The 16040-nt window shown below is 48.0% G+C and overlaps 10 protein-coding genes across 10 annotated transcripts; 6 read left to right on the top strand and 4 right to left on the bottom strand.

Annotated features, from left to right (window-relative positions):
* Nucleotides 1–633: 633 nt before the first annotated feature.
* Bathy07g02910 (predicted protein) lies at nucleotides 634–1266 on the top strand (the record flags this gene model as incomplete). The annotated part of the gene is made up of 1 exon (XM_007512253.1): nucleotides 634–1266. The coding sequence occupies one exon, from the start codon at nucleotides 634–636 to the stop codon at nucleotides 1264–1266; it is 633 nt and encodes a 210-aa protein (XP_007512315.1).
* Nucleotides 1267–1328: 62 nt separating this feature from the next.
* On the bottom strand, nucleotides 1329–3002 carry Bathy07g02900 (predicted protein; the record flags this gene model as incomplete). The annotated part of the gene is made up of 1 exon (XM_007512202.1): nucleotides 1329–3002. One exon carries the CDS (start codon nucleotides 3000–3002, stop codon nucleotides 1329–1331), a length of 1674 nt encoding a protein of 557 aa, XP_007512264.1.
* Nucleotides 3003–3665: 663 nt separating this feature from the next.
* Bathy07g02890 (predicted protein) lies at nucleotides 3666–5645 on the top strand (the record flags this gene model as incomplete). Its single annotated transcript, XM_007511799.1, has 1 exon — nucleotides 3666–5645. One exon carries the CDS (start codon nucleotides 3666–3668, stop codon nucleotides 5643–5645), a length of 1980 nt encoding a protein of 659 aa, XP_007511861.1.
* A 218-nt stretch (nucleotides 5646–5863) lies between these two features.
* Nucleotides 5864–7969, top strand: Bathy07g02880 (conserved hypothetical protein; the record flags this gene model as incomplete). Its single annotated transcript, XM_007511858.1, has 1 exon — nucleotides 5864–7969. One exon carries the CDS (start codon nucleotides 5864–5866, stop codon nucleotides 7967–7969), a length of 2106 nt encoding a protein of 701 aa, XP_007511920.1.
* Nucleotides 7970–8143: 174 nt separating this feature from the next.
* On the bottom strand, nucleotides 8144–9166 carry Bathy07g02870 (predicted protein; the record flags this gene model as incomplete). The annotated part of the gene is made up of 1 exon (XM_007512237.1): nucleotides 8144–9166. The coding sequence occupies one exon, from the start codon at nucleotides 9164–9166 to the stop codon at nucleotides 8144–8146; it is 1023 nt and encodes a 340-aa protein (XP_007512299.1).
* Nucleotides 9167–9539: 373 nt separating this feature from the next.
* Nucleotides 9540–10556, bottom strand: Bathy07g02860 (ApaG; the record flags this gene model as incomplete). The annotated part of the gene is made up of 1 exon (XM_007512160.1): nucleotides 9540–10556. The coding sequence occupies one exon, from the start codon at nucleotides 10554–10556 to the stop codon at nucleotides 9540–9542; it is 1017 nt and encodes a 338-aa protein (XP_007512222.1).
* Nucleotides 10557–10981: 425 nt separating this feature from the next.
* Nucleotides 10982–11920, top strand: Bathy07g02850 (predicted protein; the record flags this gene model as incomplete). Its single annotated transcript, XM_007511947.1, has 1 exon — nucleotides 10982–11920. One exon carries the CDS (start codon nucleotides 10982–10984, stop codon nucleotides 11918–11920), a length of 939 nt encoding a protein of 312 aa, XP_007512009.1.
* Nucleotides 11921–12694: 774 nt separating this feature from the next.
* Bathy07g02840 (predicted protein) lies at nucleotides 12695–13312 on the top strand (the record flags this gene model as incomplete). The annotated part of the gene is made up of 1 exon (XM_007512045.1): nucleotides 12695–13312. The coding sequence occupies one exon, from the start codon at nucleotides 12695–12697 to the stop codon at nucleotides 13310–13312; it is 618 nt and encodes a 205-aa protein (XP_007512107.1).
* A 276-nt stretch (nucleotides 13313–13588) lies between these two features.
* On the top strand, nucleotides 13589–14308 carry Bathy07g02830 (Charged multivesicular body protein 2a; the record flags this gene model as incomplete). The annotated part of the gene is made up of 1 exon (XM_007512089.1): nucleotides 13589–14308. One exon carries the CDS (start codon nucleotides 13589–13591, stop codon nucleotides 14306–14308), a length of 720 nt encoding a protein of 239 aa, XP_007512151.1.
* Nucleotides 14309–14438: 130 nt separating this feature from the next.
* Nucleotides 14439–15806, bottom strand: Bathy07g02820 (predicted protein; the record flags this gene model as incomplete). Its single annotated transcript, XM_007511998.1, has 1 exon — nucleotides 14439–15806. One exon carries the CDS (start codon nucleotides 15804–15806, stop codon nucleotides 14439–14441), a length of 1368 nt encoding a protein of 455 aa, XP_007512060.1.
* Between the last annotated feature and the right edge of the window lie 234 nt (nucleotides 15807–16040).

Genomic DNA, 16040 nt, shown 5'->3' with positions numbered 1-16040 from the left:
CTGGGATGTCCTCCTCGTGCGCAGCCTCCAAGGTTTCCTGTTGTAGCGTTGGAATAAAAAATTGGTCGGTTAGATACACAGAGTTTGTCTTCGTTCTCTCTCTCCTTCTCTCTCGGAAAACACACACGAAAACAAAATTCCCACCCCTACAAAAACAAAACGTACCTGTATCGTCGCGATAATTTGCTTCGACTCATCTTCAGGTCCAACGGCGTGCGCCGATTCTCGTCGCGCGACTCTCGCGAGCCGCGTCAATGATTCGCGCAAGGCGCTTTCCATCTCGTGCTGCTAAAAAAGCTTATTACAAATGGAGGAGCGTGGTGCGAAAATTTGTATGCACTCTTCTTCGCGATGCGATGATGAGGTAAAAAAAAAGTTATTGCTGCGATGATGATAAAGTCTTTCCTCCGTGTTGCTGTTCACGTTTCGACGATATCATTTCTCTCTCTCTCTCTCTCTCTCTCTCTGTTTGTGTGTGCGTGTGTTTGTGTGCTTGATTATATCATAAACACACTTTAATAAACGCGCGCGGGGCGATTGTGAGTAAAGCTTTTTCAGAAACGCAAACAACAAAAGAAGAAGACGACGAAGAAGAGACATTTTCAAAATTTCACGCTTCACAGAAAAATCAGGATGTCGCAAAACTCACCGTCGTGGTGGTTTCGAAAGATCTCCCAGCACGGCGCGACGACGACGACGGACGGCGGCGGCTTTGGCGCTTCGAATACAACGAGTAAACAACCTCGGCACCACCACCACCATAAGCAGCAGCACTACGATGATAACCGGAGCGAAAGTCATCGCGAAGAAGACAAAAGAGGAGAACACATCATCGACAGAGAAAATCCCCTAGGAGCGTCTTCCACGGAATACGTTTCCAAGGAAGACTTGGGAAGAGCGACGTGGCTTCTGTTGCATTCGATAGCTTCGCAGTACCCGGACGAACCGACGGAAAGAGAGAAGAGAGACGCGAAGAATTTAATCAACGCCATGGCGACTTTATATCCGTGCAAAGAGTGTCAGACGCACTTTAAGACGGTTATTGAGAGAAATCCTCCCGAGGTGGACAGTTCGGTGAGCTTTCAGGAGTGGATGTGTAAAGTGCACAACGCGGTGAACGAAAAATTAGGAAAGGAACTATTCGACTGCGCGAAAATAGACGAGAGATGGGGTGGAGTGGAGTGTTTTGGGGAGGACGGGAACGACGGTGGATGTAGCTTTGAGAACGCGCCGGGGAAACGGAAACGTCTTGCAGGGCGGCGCTAGAAGCCTAGAAGCCTAGCCTATATTTTATCACATGAGAATCTATCTCGTTCGACCGAATACTATTAATATTCTTTCTTCTTCTTCGCTTGTACGCGGTTCTTGATTTCCGGTAAAATGGTCCCGAGCTGACGCTCAGCCATGACGAGTGCAACCGTCGGCGATTCGTCTTTTTTATGCTTAATCGACGTAACTTTACTCGCGCCTAATTGCTTATACATCGGCGTAAACTCGGTCGTTTTCAATTTCAAAGCGGCGCGTAGGGATTCAGTATCCAATTGCCAGTTTGATATGCGCAACGCGAGAAGAATAATGTGAAGGATGAGTAAATCCTTGAGTCTCTTCGTTCGTAGTCGCGACTCGCCGTATTGCGTCTCGTCTCCAACTTCTACTTCAGTAAAAGTATCGATGATACACTGCTGTATGAGCGGATTTACACGCTCAGGTTTTGTGAACAACCACTTGTGCTTCACTTCTTCTTCTATCGTTTCTATTTCTTCTTCTTCTTCTTCCTCTTCTTCTTTTTCCCCGTCTTCTACCTTCTTCACGCCTTCTTCTCCTTCCTCTCCTTCCTCTTTTCGCTTTCGTTTCTTCTTCTCTATTCTTTTCGGTCTCGTTTCTTTTACTCGCCCACTCTTCAAGCTCGCAAATTGTAAAAGTGCGTCCATAAACGCCAAGGCCTTACCTTTCTCCACGGCGTCAAAAGTATGGTCGCCGTCAGAAATCGCCCAATTCGGATCGGTCACGTAAATCATCGGTAACAAATCCATAATCGCTTTCGGTTTCTCCGACCCACCAAAAACCTCTATCATAGCCTCTAACGTCTTCCTCTTTCCAGCTTTCATGAAATCGTTGTATGGTAAATTATGCGAGAACAAAACATAACCCGGCGTTAATTTCCAAGGGAACGCCTCGTGTGGCTTTGTCGCCTCCAAATCGTGCGGGGGTAAATTTCTCTGCTCTCCCGCTTTCTGCATCAAATCTTTTCTCGTCATTGCAAACCTTGACGCTTTCCCAATTTGTGATTCCAACAGCTTCGGCGATGCGATTGCATCCGAGTCCAACTTTCTCGCCGACATGAGCTTCGCCTGTTGTCTTTGCCTCTTTTGCGAGGAAAACAACCTCGTCGCATCGGCAGCAATGGCCCTTCTCACGTCAATATTGTCGTAATCCAACTTTTCTTCGTCGTCTCTGTTGAACTGATAGTTGAAGTTCTGCGGTCTCGTCGTCAAGTGCACCACGGAATCGCCACATAACCTCTGCAACTTCAACACGTACTCGCCCGAATCTTTCTTCCCGACTGGCACTAACCGACCCAAAACGTGCATCGATCCTCCACCTTCGTGTGCCATCACGCCCGAAGTCTCATCTTTCGGCAGCACGCCCATGCTAAACCCACACTTCTCGTGCGCGAAATTCTTCCCCACGACGTCGCACCCGTCGCCTCTCCCGACCACCACTAAATGCCGTTCCGAATGCGGCGTGTCGCCGTTTCCAAGTTTGCCATTGGAAAAGGTATACGCCCGTTCGTACGCATCCTTCCCGAACTCCTCCTCTAATTCCTTATCGCTCGTATCCGGATTACCTCTGAAAAGGTTGAAGGCGTACGTGCCGTCGGTTAAAGTCGTCGGCGCGTTGCGTAAAGAAACGACTAAAGGACCTCCCAAATCATCGTTCTCCTCCAAATTTTCGTTCTCCTCCGACGGCGGGGCGGCGACTTCTATTTTCAAGGATTTCATCCTGTGAGATTGATTCTTCTTCGCTAAAAGTGGTGGTTTTGAAGCGAGGGAGATGATGAAAACTTTAAAGGAACCTCAGGAACCTCTTTGTCCTCCGTTTCCTCTTCCTCTTTCTCCTCTTTCTCGTCGTCCTCGCGTTGCGTTTTGTGCGTTCAATCAACAACTCTTTCTTTCTTTCTTCGAGAGATTTGATGAGAGTGTTTTTTGTCCCGACTCTCTCTCTCTCTCTCGCAAAACAACCAAAAAGAGAGCCAGAGACTACTTTTTTCGGATCAAAAAGCACAAAAAGCGCCTCTTTCCTCCACCAAAACGGTGGAAAGAAAGATCTCTCGTGTTTTTTCATTTTTTTTGTGAGCACCGACCCGACAGCTGGCATCCGGATAAAAAAGATACGCAAAAACTGCGATATTTAAATCGAAATTGAACGAACTGCACCACAACAACCCCGCGCGGGCGGACGAGCTCTAACGAGAAAAAGAAGAAGAAAAGAAAAGAAGCGTTGGCCAATCGCTCATCTTCGTTATTAAATCGCATCATCCCACGCGAGACGACGACGAGCGGTTTCTTTATTGTTCTTCATCTCATCACGACGCGACAAAAATATTTTATTGAGACGCGAAGAACGCATCTCATCAAACGAGAAGAATGGTTTCTTCGATGACGATGACGACGACGACGACGATGCGCGGCAGTAACTCTGAGCTTCGGCAAAAGCGAGCAGCGAACGTCCGAAGCAGTACCAGTGGTGCGAGAAGAACAAAGCGGGGCCGATCTGTTTTCGTCAAAGCGATGGCTGGTTCCATCGAATCTCCGGACGAAGAGTACGACTGCGTTGTCATCGGGTCTGGAATTGGTGGTTTATCCTGCGCGTCGCTACTCGCTCGGTACGGGAACTCGGTCAAAGTGTTCGAGTCGCACTATTTAGCCGGAGGATGTTGCCACATGTTCGATCACAAAACGCCGGAAGGTGATTTGTACAAGTTTGAGGTTGGCCCGTCTATTTGGGAAGGGTTGGATCGACCGACCGGGAACCCGTTGAGGATGGTTTTCGATGCTTTAGGAGAGGAAATGCCGGTGAAGACGTACGATGGAATTTCGCTTTGGACGGAAGAAGGGCACTGGAGGTTTCAAACTGGAGACGACGAAGCGCCGGGTGGATTTTGCGATTTGCTGAGAGAACAATCGGATAATCCAGAGTTGGCCATTAAGGAGTGGAAGGCGTTGAAAGGACGGTTGGAACCGCTGTACGACGCGTTGGACGCGTGCCCGTTAACCGCGTTGAGACAAGATGCCGGGTTGCTCGTATCTACGGTAATTGCCATTCCGTTTTATTTGACGCACCCGATGGTTATGTTAGACATTCCGTATATTTTAGATTCGTTTCATAAGTTGTCCGAACAATACGTGACGGATAAGTTTTTGAAACGGTGGATTGATATGTTGGCGTTTTTCAGCGGATTTCCAGCGGAAGGGACCATGGGTGCGACGATGATTTATAGTATTCCTGGGTTTCATCGACCGGGGGCGTCGTTGTGCGCACCAGAAGGTGGAACGCAAGCGGTCGTAGATAAGTTGACGTATTGTTTAGAAAAATTTGGCGGAGAGCTGCAATTGAAATCGCACGTGGAAGAGATTATCGTCCAAGATGGTGAAGCGAAAGGCGTGCGATTAAAAAACGGAAAAGTGATAAAAGCGAGAAATGCGGTGGTGTCCAACGCGACTATTTGGGATACCGTGCCTATGTTACCGGATGCGGAGGTTTTGAAAGCGCAACAATTGGACCGTTCCGTGGAGTGGAAGGAAGAGATGTCTGAAATTCCAGCGCTCGGGTCCATCATGCATTTATTCTTAGGTATTGACGCGACCGGTTTACCGGATTTAGATCCCTCGCACTTGTGCATTCGAGATTGGAATCGTCCGTTGGGTGATCCGCAAAACGTAGTGACTATATTCATCCCAACCGTGTTAGACCCTGAAGTCGCGCCCGAAGGGAAACACATCATTCACGTCTACACCGCTGGTTCAGAACCGTACGATATTTGGAAAGAAAGACAAAGAGGCACAAAAGATTACGAAGATTTCAAACGCGAGCGGGCGGAAATTTTATGGGAAACTATCGAGCGCATTATCCCGGACATTCGCGAACGCGTGGAAGTTGAAATTTACGCCTCCCCTCAGACGCACCAACGGTTTTTACGACGCCACAAAGGTACGTATGGTCCGGCTTTACAAGCTGGTGGTAACTTATTCGACGTCTTACCGTTACCAAACATCCCGCAACCGGGCGTGTTAACCCCCATCCCGAAACTCTTGCGGTGCGGTGACTCTGTCTTCCCGGGCGTCGGCGTCCCCGCCGTCGCCGCGTCCGGCGCCATTGCCGCCTCCACGCTCGCGCCGTTACCCGACCACCTCAAAATGATGTGGGACGTCTCTCAAACGCAAAACAATTTCTGGCAAAAGCAAGGTGGGAGAGAAAAATGGCTTCGAGAAACCGAGAAACCGTTTCACCCGAGCGAAGGTGGAGGCGCAGAACACATGGACCCGAGCGAGTATTACAAAGCCGCCGCGGATAAAATGAAAGTCACGGGGAACATGAAACCGTCTGGGTTGGAAAGTGCGTCTTCTTCCGCGGTGAGCAAGTGAGAAAGCGCAGAGAGAGAGAGAGAGAGAGAGAGAGAGAGAGAGAGAGAGAGGAATGAGACGAGATGCGAGAGTTTGTATTATATAGGTTATATTAATATTATTCATAGCTTTTTGAGGATGATAAACGTGGAAAGGGGGACAGAAAGCACAAAAAAAGAAAATTCATCACCACAAAAAAAGAAAGACCGGTTTCGTTTGCGCTGAACGCGAGAGTCGCGATGATTTTCATCTTAGACAGCGTCAAAGACACGGACTTTTACAAGAAGAACAGAGTCCCTCGCACCACTGATTCTCGTTTGGTCGAGTTGGCGACGAAATTGCAATCCCTCGATTCGTTGGCGTTGTTTTATTTCAGCTCGTTGCTGCTGTTAATTATCGCAATTCATTTGACTTTCGTTTTCGTCCGGTGGTTCAAGAAGCGAGTGGATGTCTTTCGAAAGACGAGATACGATGTAATCAACTATCGACTCGTGAAAGTTACCACAAAGAGCGACGACGACGATGGTAAGAAAGGAGAGGTGGACAACTCGCCGTTGAGAGCGTTCCAAGAACTGTTTCAACCGACACCGGAAAAAGAATTGAAGGTGCCAGAATCAGCGAAGAACGGTACTACGACAAAGACGAAAACACCGTCGACGCCGCCGCCGCCGAATACGGACGGAACGAAGAAAGAGGGAAAGAAATCGCCGTTGCGAAAACTGAGTTTCGAGAACGGCAAGAAAGGGGAAAAGGAAGAAGAACAAAAACAAAACTCGCCGTTTTCCTTCCTGAACAATTTGTTTCCGGAACCGAATTACGTCGGGTATGTGACCAACGCCGACAAGACGTACACCACCGTATTGATGAAAGACCAAACAAAGAAGAGAAAAGAGAGGAGAGTTAAATTTATACCAGATTTTGTGGCTGATAAAATCAAAACGCAACTGTTGTGCGACGAGAGAGACTGGCCGTTGGTGGAGACGCTGGCGAGCGTTTGCGTGTACTTACCGTTGAGCATCTTCCTTTTAGTGACGGTAATTAACATCGATGAGTTGAAAAATCGCAAAAGAGATCACTTTGTTGGATTCGTGTGGTTGGTAGTCACGCGCGCTTTGTTTGGGAAACAATTCATGTCTGTTTTGAGTAAGTTTTCAAAGTACGATGTATTTAAAGGGAAAACTGCTCGATTTTTGAACCGCGTTCCGTCGATTTTGTTGGCGCCAGCGTTTGGTGTGCCCAGTGGGGTATATTTTTTCCACCGAAGCGCAGTGATGCCGGATGAGTGCACGTTCGATAAAGACCAAGATCGAGTGAGAAATGCGAAAGTATTAGCATCCACGAGTAAGTACCAAAGAGACTCGATATCGCAATTTATTATGTATTGGATTCGAAACGCCGTATTCGGCCCGATCGAGCTCACTTTGTGGGTGTATAAGAACAGAAGCGTAAAAGATGCGCTCAAAACTGTCGTCGGCTTTTATTTCAGTTACTCTATGTACGCATTCTTGAAGATGCAGTCGCCGATAGCGGCGTTTTGGACGTTCTTCTTACCTTGGGTTCTGAGCACGTGGGATTTGTCCTTTGAGAACTGGTCCAAGCACATGTTCATAACGCCACGGGAATCAAACTCAGTCTGGGCGAAGAACTTTACTATAATCAACACGAACGAGAACCAAAAGAGCTTTAACGATGGGTACAAGCTTTTAGAACACATTTATACCGGGGCGAATTCTTTGGATCTTATTCATTGGAGCGAGTTTCCGGAGAAATTTTTGGAAAACAGAAGTCAATACGGGGATCATAAAACGTTCGTTTTCACCGGTATTTCTCGAGAAGAAGTTGCAATGTTGGTGTTTTTCGGGCATTTGCGCAAACTGGCGACTAAGTGTGTGGATGTAGGACAAGGTGTAGGAGGTAAAAGTTACGATGATATGGTGCAAGCCTTTGAGGAGCGTTTGCGGCCGATAATACCAGAGGCAAAAAAAGATTTGAACGGTTTCGACGCCATAGTAGACTTCTTCGAAAACTTATTCCCGGCGGATATGTTCGGTAATCAAGAAAACGACATAAACTCAAACGCGAAGAAGAGCTCTGCTACTACTACTGATAAAGCGGTCGTCACGCCGAAAGAGAAAACGGTCGGAGCAAAGCAATCTACTACGCCGAGCAACGGAATATCGCTTAGCGGAATTTTTGATTACCCCGATGCAGCTCGAGATGAGAGTGAAGTCGCACTCACCTATATGAACAAGAAGAAAAACAATTTTGACTCCGTGATGGGTCTTAAACCTCAAAGCCCCGCGAAAGAAAGAAACAAACGCGACACAGAAAACATAACACCCTGAAGAGGTCATCTGTTTATTTATTATTACGAATGAAATCCCGCGCGAGGAAGTTCAACTTAAACATAAAAAATTGTACACAATTGTATTCAAAATTTATCTACCATGTACGGTATCTGTATTACACCTATTATTCATTGTTACTATCATCACAATCAATGCTACAGTAATCTCTTTTTACCGCAAATCTGCAATCGCTTTCAGCAGTTGTTCGTGCAACTCTGGAGTTGAGCTCGCGACGATCCCTCCGTTGATGTCGAGAAACCTCCCCTTTCCAAATTCAAGCGGTACTCCAGCCGCGTCGGAAATGACACCACCAGACTCTGATACTATAATCGCACCAGCTGCATGATCCCATACCTTCTCTCTGTACGTTTTCGGCGGGAATCTTAAATAAATATGGGCGTCTCCTCTGCTCAAACTCCCGTATTTTGCCTGTGAATCAATCCGGAGCGCTTTCCGGGTGATTCCAACCTTCTCGCTCAAAGCATTCGTAAACGCGTGATCAGCGACAATGGAATCCCCCCACGATTCCATATACCTCGCACCATCTTTCCCGAACTTTACAAATTGATCGCTCGTCGCGATAAAACTATCCTTTCCTAACGGTTCCTTCGCGTCCATCGCGGCGTACTTACACCCAAAATTTTCATACGCCGCGAAGATCACTCCTGGTTTCTCCGTCTCCAACGCGTCCACGTCCTCCGGTATCTTTGTCATAGGCATATTCGGGCACCCTAAAACACCTCCAACAACCTTCCCTTTCTCGCACAACCCGAGCGCGATAGCATATTGTCTCTGGTTGATAAATCCTTTCGTCCCGTCGATGGGATCTAAGACGAAAAATGTCGATTCGCTCCCGCCTTCGTGGTTCCCGCGATCAATCAATCGCGCTACTTCCTCTCGGGAAAGGTACTCAGACACATCGTCACCAAACACGCAATCATTGGTGATTTCCGTAATCTTTTCTAAAAGTCCTTCCGCCTCTTTGCTTCCTCCTCTCAACGCTTTCGCGTCTTCCTCGGCTAACAAAGCCACGTCTGGATATTTCTGTTCCAACACGTACGAAACCACCGCTTGGGCGGCGTAATCTGCCACCGTCACCGGACTATCGTCCGATTTCGAGACTTGGTCGGAAGTCTCCAACAATTTTTGCGTCTTTGAGGTGAGCTTTGCGCATAATTGCACCGCTTCGCACATGGCTTGTAACATATCGTAGTCAGACGATGATGACGAGGAAGAGGAAGAGGAAGCGGAAAAGGAAGACTCGACTCGAGTCGACGATTCCATCCGAAAACGTCGCGAGACACCCCCGCGCTTCCCCGAAAAAGAAGACAGAAAAGAGGAAGATGATGGTGCTGTTTTGAAGAACGCTGGTGAAGTCGTGATGCTGTGCATTTGTGTATGTTTATTAACGTGTGTGTGAAAACTTTTCAACTTTATTGTGATGAATGACTGATGACTACATGAATGAATAACAACTCGATCTCGCGACGCGTCTGCACTGCTTTCTCTCTTTCTCTTTCGATAATTGACCAATTTTGGATTCTATTTTACAGTTTATACATGTTTTTTACATGACGCGACTCCTTCTTCCTCTCCCAGTCGTCGTCGTTACTTTCGAAGTCTCCGCGTCCGCTTCTTCCTCTCTCGCCTTCTTCGGTTCTTGCGGTTTCAACGCGAAAGATTCCAACTTTGCCTCGAATACTTTCCCGGTTTGTTGCGACGCCATCAAATACCCGCCCGTCATCTGGCCTTTAAGGTGCTTCAACGGCACGGCACTCGTGTATTCAAATTTCTCTCCGACGCCTAAAACTGGTTGCTTGCCAATCACCCCGTGCCCGTCGACGAATTCTTTCCCTCCGTTCTCGTCGGTGATTTCAAACCGTCGCGAAATCAACTGCACCGGTTCTGTCATAGACTCGTTCTCAATTCTCACGTTATACGCGTACACGAACCGTTGCTCTCTTGGAGAACTCTGCTCGGGAATTAAACTCGAACTCGCCGTCACCCTTACGCCGTTCGTCACGCACGTAGATCTCGCTTTCGCCGGCGTCTTTTCCAACAACGCCGTTCTCTCGTTCAGCGTCGAGAGCACGCCGATCGCGGCATCTATCCGTCTGTCAAACGCTCGTTTCGCGTCACCTTTTTTTACCACCAAAGGTTTCCGGAACTCGTTCAGAATGTCTCGTCGGAGTAAGTGGCTCGCCGGTTTATGTTTCTTCTCGTCGTCCTCGTCCTCGTCTTCTCCTTCTTCTCGAGTCGTCGCGGACGAAGATTGCCCCGCGAGCGGTGCGGTCGAAGACGACGACAACGACTTTTCGCTTTCACCTTCTTCATTTGTTGTCAAAGACGACGAGGAAAACTGCAAGCTCTTCAGATAGCTCGGACAGAGATACCGCAGAAGCGTCAGCTCGGTCTCCGGCAGCGAATCTAAACCCAGCCTTTGTATTTGTACCTCGAATCGTTTCGAACACTTCACCAGCGCGCGGCAAAGCGCGACGGTCAACTTAGACTGAAACGGAACCACCAACTTTTGCGCGACGATGGTACCACCACCGCTGGCGCCGACCGCAGAGAGTGGGGACATCTTTATTCGTCTTTATCTCGTTCTCTCTCTCTCTCTTCTTTTTAACCGTCGTTGAGGATAATAGTGTTCCTTCTCTTTAAATGGAGACGTGACGAAATTTTCCGTTTTTACTCCGCTCTTTCTCTCTCTCTTACTCCTCCTGCGTGGTGGTTGTGCGAGCAGAGAACCCCGCGCGCGCGAGTCGTCTCTCAAACGCGCTCTCTTCTTCTTCTTTCTGTCGTCTTTTGAACAACGCTCTGTTCTTCTTCTTCTTCTTTTTTGTTCAGAAGAAAGAAGCGCAACAAAACAGAAACAAAGAGAGCAGAATCTAGACTCTTCTTTTTTGTGGCAAAACACACACACACAAAAAAAGGCTCCTCAGAAAAAGGAGCCTCACAAAAAAAACACAGACCAAAAATAACACGTCACGTTTTATAGAAAAAAGGATGACGATGTGTACATCCTACGCCTCGATGATGACGCGCACGACGAACGAAGCGCGCTGCTGCCTCCTCTCCGCCTCCTCCTTTAGGAACGCGACTAAAACAACGAGCAGCTCTTCTTCGTCCTCTTCTTCTTCTTTTACGAGAGGAGGAAGAGGAGGAAAAAAAACGAGCGTCTTTTGTATCGGCAACGACAACAACGACACCACCATCATCACCATCAGCGCATCGTCGTCGAAAGCATCATCATCATCGGCGAAAGGAGGAAAGAAGCGCATCACCAAAATCAGGAACCAGCACCGCGGTGATGACGACGATCGCGCGTTCTCGGAAGAGAGCGAGAAAAACAACGCGAAAATGAAAGGGGGAGCTTTATTCTCCACCGCCGTATCTGTCGTCGTCGTCCTCTCCACGAGTCAATCGGTTTTTAACGTCCAACCTGCGTATGCCACCTTTTCGAAATCGCAATTCGAGATTCTGTGCCCAGTCGGCGACGAAGGCACGGAGTGTCGCATGAAAGCGTTGGCGGAAGATAAAGGGGCGTATTTGAACGACGCGGAATACAACACGAAATCGGATAAGAAAAAATCGATGAAAACATCCGCGGCGGCGACGGCGGGGAGAAACACGGATTTAACCGCGTATCAAGCGGATACGCTGGCGTTGGCGGACGCCATGGACGAGTTGTTCGCGATGGATTTATACTCGACGGCGAGAGAACCTGCGATTAAGCAGTTGCAAAAGAAAGCGAACGACTGGACCGGGAGATATTGCCCCGGTGGCTCCAGTAAGCAAGCGTCCGGAAGAAGCATGTACAACGCGGTGAATCAGTTGTTGGGCCACTTTGCGAATAACGGATTGGCGCCGTTGCCGAGCGCGAGGGTGGAAATTGTGAATAAGAACATCGCGACCGCGAGAGACTTGATCGCGCAAGGCAGATAATATATATATATAATATATATATATATATATAGTGTTGTTGTTGTTGTTATTATTATTATTTCTCATCGCACGCGCGCGTGCGTTCGTTAAAACACTCTGGTGTTCTTTGGAAAATTTTCTCACATTTTCTCTCTCGAAAGTCACTTGAAAGCGTCGTCACTTTTTCTCATCATCACATGCTCAATCGACGACCTTCTCGAATAGAAGTGAAACCGGAAGACCGACAAGAGGAGGTACAGACTAAAAAAAAGCGACGAAGCGTTGTGTCGTTCGTTCGTTCTTCTTTTTCTTTTAAGCTTCTTCTCTCTCTTTCCGTCGTTTCCGCGTTGGTTTCCGTTTTGAATCTTCTTCTTACGTTTAAACTTATTCCTTTCTCTCTCTCGAAACAGTACGACGACTCGCGCAGAGCGCACGTGGAAAGACTGAAACAGCAGATCGCTCTCCAAGGCCCATCACCTTCCGGCTTGGACGACGGCGACGACGACGTGAGAGGCTTTGTGAACGCGCACCATCCTCTCTTGCAAAGGCCGACGACTGACGCGAGAATCGGGTTTATTCCACCACCTCATCCTCCGTCGCATCAATAATAATAACAACACTACTGCTCCTTGGACGAGCGCGATTTTGAACAACATTCATCGCTCTTCCTCCGTTTCGTCGTCTGTTCCTTTGACGAGGAATCAACACTATCAGCGGCAAGAGCGCGGTAAAAACCCGTTTGTATCTTTAGTACACCGACGACGACAAATACAACGCGAGAGCGTCGACGAGAACATGTCTGCCACGACTACTTCCTCCGGGGGAACTCGGGTGAAACCTTTAGTCATCGTCGGTCCATCGGGCGTCGGGAAAGGTACTCTGATTGAAAAACTGAACAAAAATCACCCGAATTCGTTCGGGTTTAGCGTCTCGCACACGACCCGGGACCCGCGACCTGGGGAGGAAAACGGCGTCCACTATCACTTTGTCGAAAAGTCTCTCATGGAACAGGAAATCGCCGACGGAAAATTTCTGGAACACGCGAACGTCCACTTAAACATCTATGGCACCTCCTTCAAAGCCGTCGACGACGTCGCGTCCAAAGGCGTTTGCTGCATCCTCGACATCGACATCCAAGGCGCGGAAATCGTCAAAAACAGCGGCAAATTGGACTGCGCGTACGTCTTCATCCAACCGCCCTCGATTCCCGAACTCGAGCGGCGCTTGCGCGGTCGCGGCACCGAAACCGAAGAAGCCGTCACGAAACGCATGCAAAACGCGACGAAAGAAATCGAAAGAGGTGAAAAGTTAGGGAGCGCGTTTTTCGACGCCATCATCGTCAACGACGATCTCGATTCGGCGTACGAAAAGTTGAAAGACGTCGTCGTTCGACGAATTTTTACTCCCGCGTAATATATAGTTCAGAACGCCGCCGCATAATGCCGCTATTATCCGTGCTCTTTTGGCGAGTTGTTGTAGTGTCCATTTTTAATACATTATTCATCATCCGCTTTTGAGCCATATTATTTCGCAAGTTATTCCTTTTTTCGTTTTTCACATAAAGGCACCCCCTTCACCTGAATTCTTCATTCATAATTCTCTCTGCTGTATACAAACGCGCGCGTTCTTTTTGTTCGTTGTTGTTCTCGTTCGTTGAAAAGTTCTGATCGATATCGTCATAAAATCACCATGTGGTCGTTATTCCAGAAGAAAAAAACCCCGTCCGAAATCCTTCGCGAACACAAACGAACGTTGGACAAATCCATTCGAGAGTTGGATCGAGAAAGAACGCAGATGCAAAATCAGGAGAAAAAATTGACTCTCGAAATCAAACGCACGGCGAAAGCGAATCAACTCGGGGCGGTGAAAGTGATGGCGAAAGATTTAGTACGAACGAGACATTCAATCACGAAGTTTTACGCGTTAAAATCGCAGTTACAAGGCGTCTCGTTGCGAATGCAGACGCTGAAAAGCACGCAAGCGATGGCGGACGCGATGCGAGGGGTGACCAAAGCCATGGGACAGATGAATAAAAAATTGAACTTACCGGCGGTCGCGCAGATTATGAAAGAGTTTGAGAAGCAAAACGAAAAGATGGAGATGACGACGGAAACCATGGGAGACGCGTTAGACGACGCGTTCGAACAGGAAGGGGAAGATGAGGAGAGCGAGGAGTTGGTGAATGCGGTATTGGACGAGTTGGGGTGCGCCGTGAACGGGGATTTGGTGAGCGTTCCGACGAGTAAAGCCGGGGAAGGGAAGAAGGTAGAAGTAGTTCAAGAGGAGAAGAAAGAAGCGGTTTTAGAAGATGCGGGAAGTATAGGTGGTGGTGGTGTCGAGAATAGCAACAACAACGGTGGAATCGACGACGATTTACAAGCGAGATTGGATAATCTTCGAAAGACGTGAGTTTTGATTCATTATTAAACCACGCGCGGTAAAAGCGTTTGTATTATTATTATTATTATACATTCTTGTTATATGTAACAGCTCTATTTCTAAGCATTCTAATATCTTTCTCCTACTATGCGAATAGTAATTACTCCAACTCTTCGACGATTCTCTCTTTCCTCATTGGTTTGAACTCCTTCTTATGCGCGCCCGGCGCCGCGTGCGCCACTCTTCTTTCTTTCTTCCTGGTTTGAGCGTCAGTCATCGTTCGTCTCAATTTGGCTGATTTATGAATCGATTTCGGGACGTGTTTGTGATTTGCAATGCGTCTAATTTCAGGCATGTGCTTAAATCGATCTTTCAACGCTTCGTTGTACTGCATTTTTCGTTTTTCTCTCGGGAGTAATGTGCCCACCTTTTCGCTCGCGTGCGCTTTCCATAATCGGACGTTGAAATCGTCCGAACCACTAAAGACGTACGTGCCGTCCATGCTAAATTTCACGCAAAACACTCTCTGCATTCGTTTCGTGTGATAACAATCTCTCGAGTGACCGCTGTTAAAGTCGAACAAACGAATGCTCTTGTCGTAAGAACCGGCTACGAATTCCCTCCCAGTCGGCGAGTAATCCACGTCCAACACCGCGGAAACGAAATCTTTATGCACGCACGTCGACACGTTCAATTTTCGCATGTCGTAACTGTACAAGTTACAATCCTCGTTCGCGACGGTGAAGTTAAACGCCTCCATCGGATTCCAACACAATTTTGTGCACTTATTTTGCATGATGAGTTTCCTCGTCGGCGTATTCGTTCGACAATCGTATAAAGCAATCGACCGATCGCTGCCGCAACTGGCGAAAATCTCAGGTTCCGCGGGATTAAACCTCACCGACAACACCGTATCGCACCCCCACTCGAACGAGCTCACCGGCGCATCTTTATTCATATCCCATAAATCTACGCAGTTCCCCGCCGTGGCAAACATATCTTTCCCCCAGTGACAATCCACGTCTCTATACGCGCTTTCTCCGGCGACGACCATCGCCGGGCGTTCCTCCCGTCTCGTCTCGCGACTCCCGAGTTCTCCTAATTCAGCCTCTGGAACGTTCCAAATCCGTATCGATCGATCGTCCGAACACGACACTAACTTCCCTCCGGTCCTATCAAAACTTAATCCTCGTATGGCCCCGGAATGTGAATTCAAAATTCTCAGCGCTTTCCTCGACGGACAATCCCAAACTCGTATTTCCCCATCGGCGGCTCCACTCGCCATCTGTTTCAAGTTCTGCGTATTCTTCGCCAGGGACAAAATCCCGTCCGAATGTCCTTCAAACGCGCCACAAAATGGTTTCGCGAACACTTTATCTAGCTTTGTCGCGTTCAACGCTCGTTTATACTCCGTCGCTCGGTGCATCGGTCGTAACCGTGGGTCTAAATTGCGGTGGATTTTAATCGCTTCCGATTTCGTCTCCCGAGTGTACTCCTCCTCGATGCGGCTGATGACTTTCACCTTCATCTTTTTGTTTCGTTAAATCTCTCTTTCTATTCCCTCTGCTATTCCTTCTTCTTACTCTTAATATTAATATAATGAGAGCACAGACAACCCCCGCAATCAAAGCGTATAGAATAAGTAAAAAGGGAAACAGCCGTCAAAAAATGAAGACAAAACGTCAGACTTTTTGACGGCTTCAGTGAACTTATCGTAGTAGGACTGCCACACGACACAAGTTTAAGAACAACAACAACACGC

Source organism: Bathycoccus prasinos (assembly GCF_002220235.1).
Source record: "Bathycoccus prasinos genomic : Chromosome_7".
NCBI lineage: Eukaryota > Viridiplantae > Chlorophyta > Mamiellophyceae > Mamiellales > Bathycoccaceae > Bathycoccus > Bathycoccus prasinos.
The sequence above is the reverse complement of the archived record's forward strand: the minus strand, read 5'-3'. Positions and strand labels throughout refer to the sequence as shown.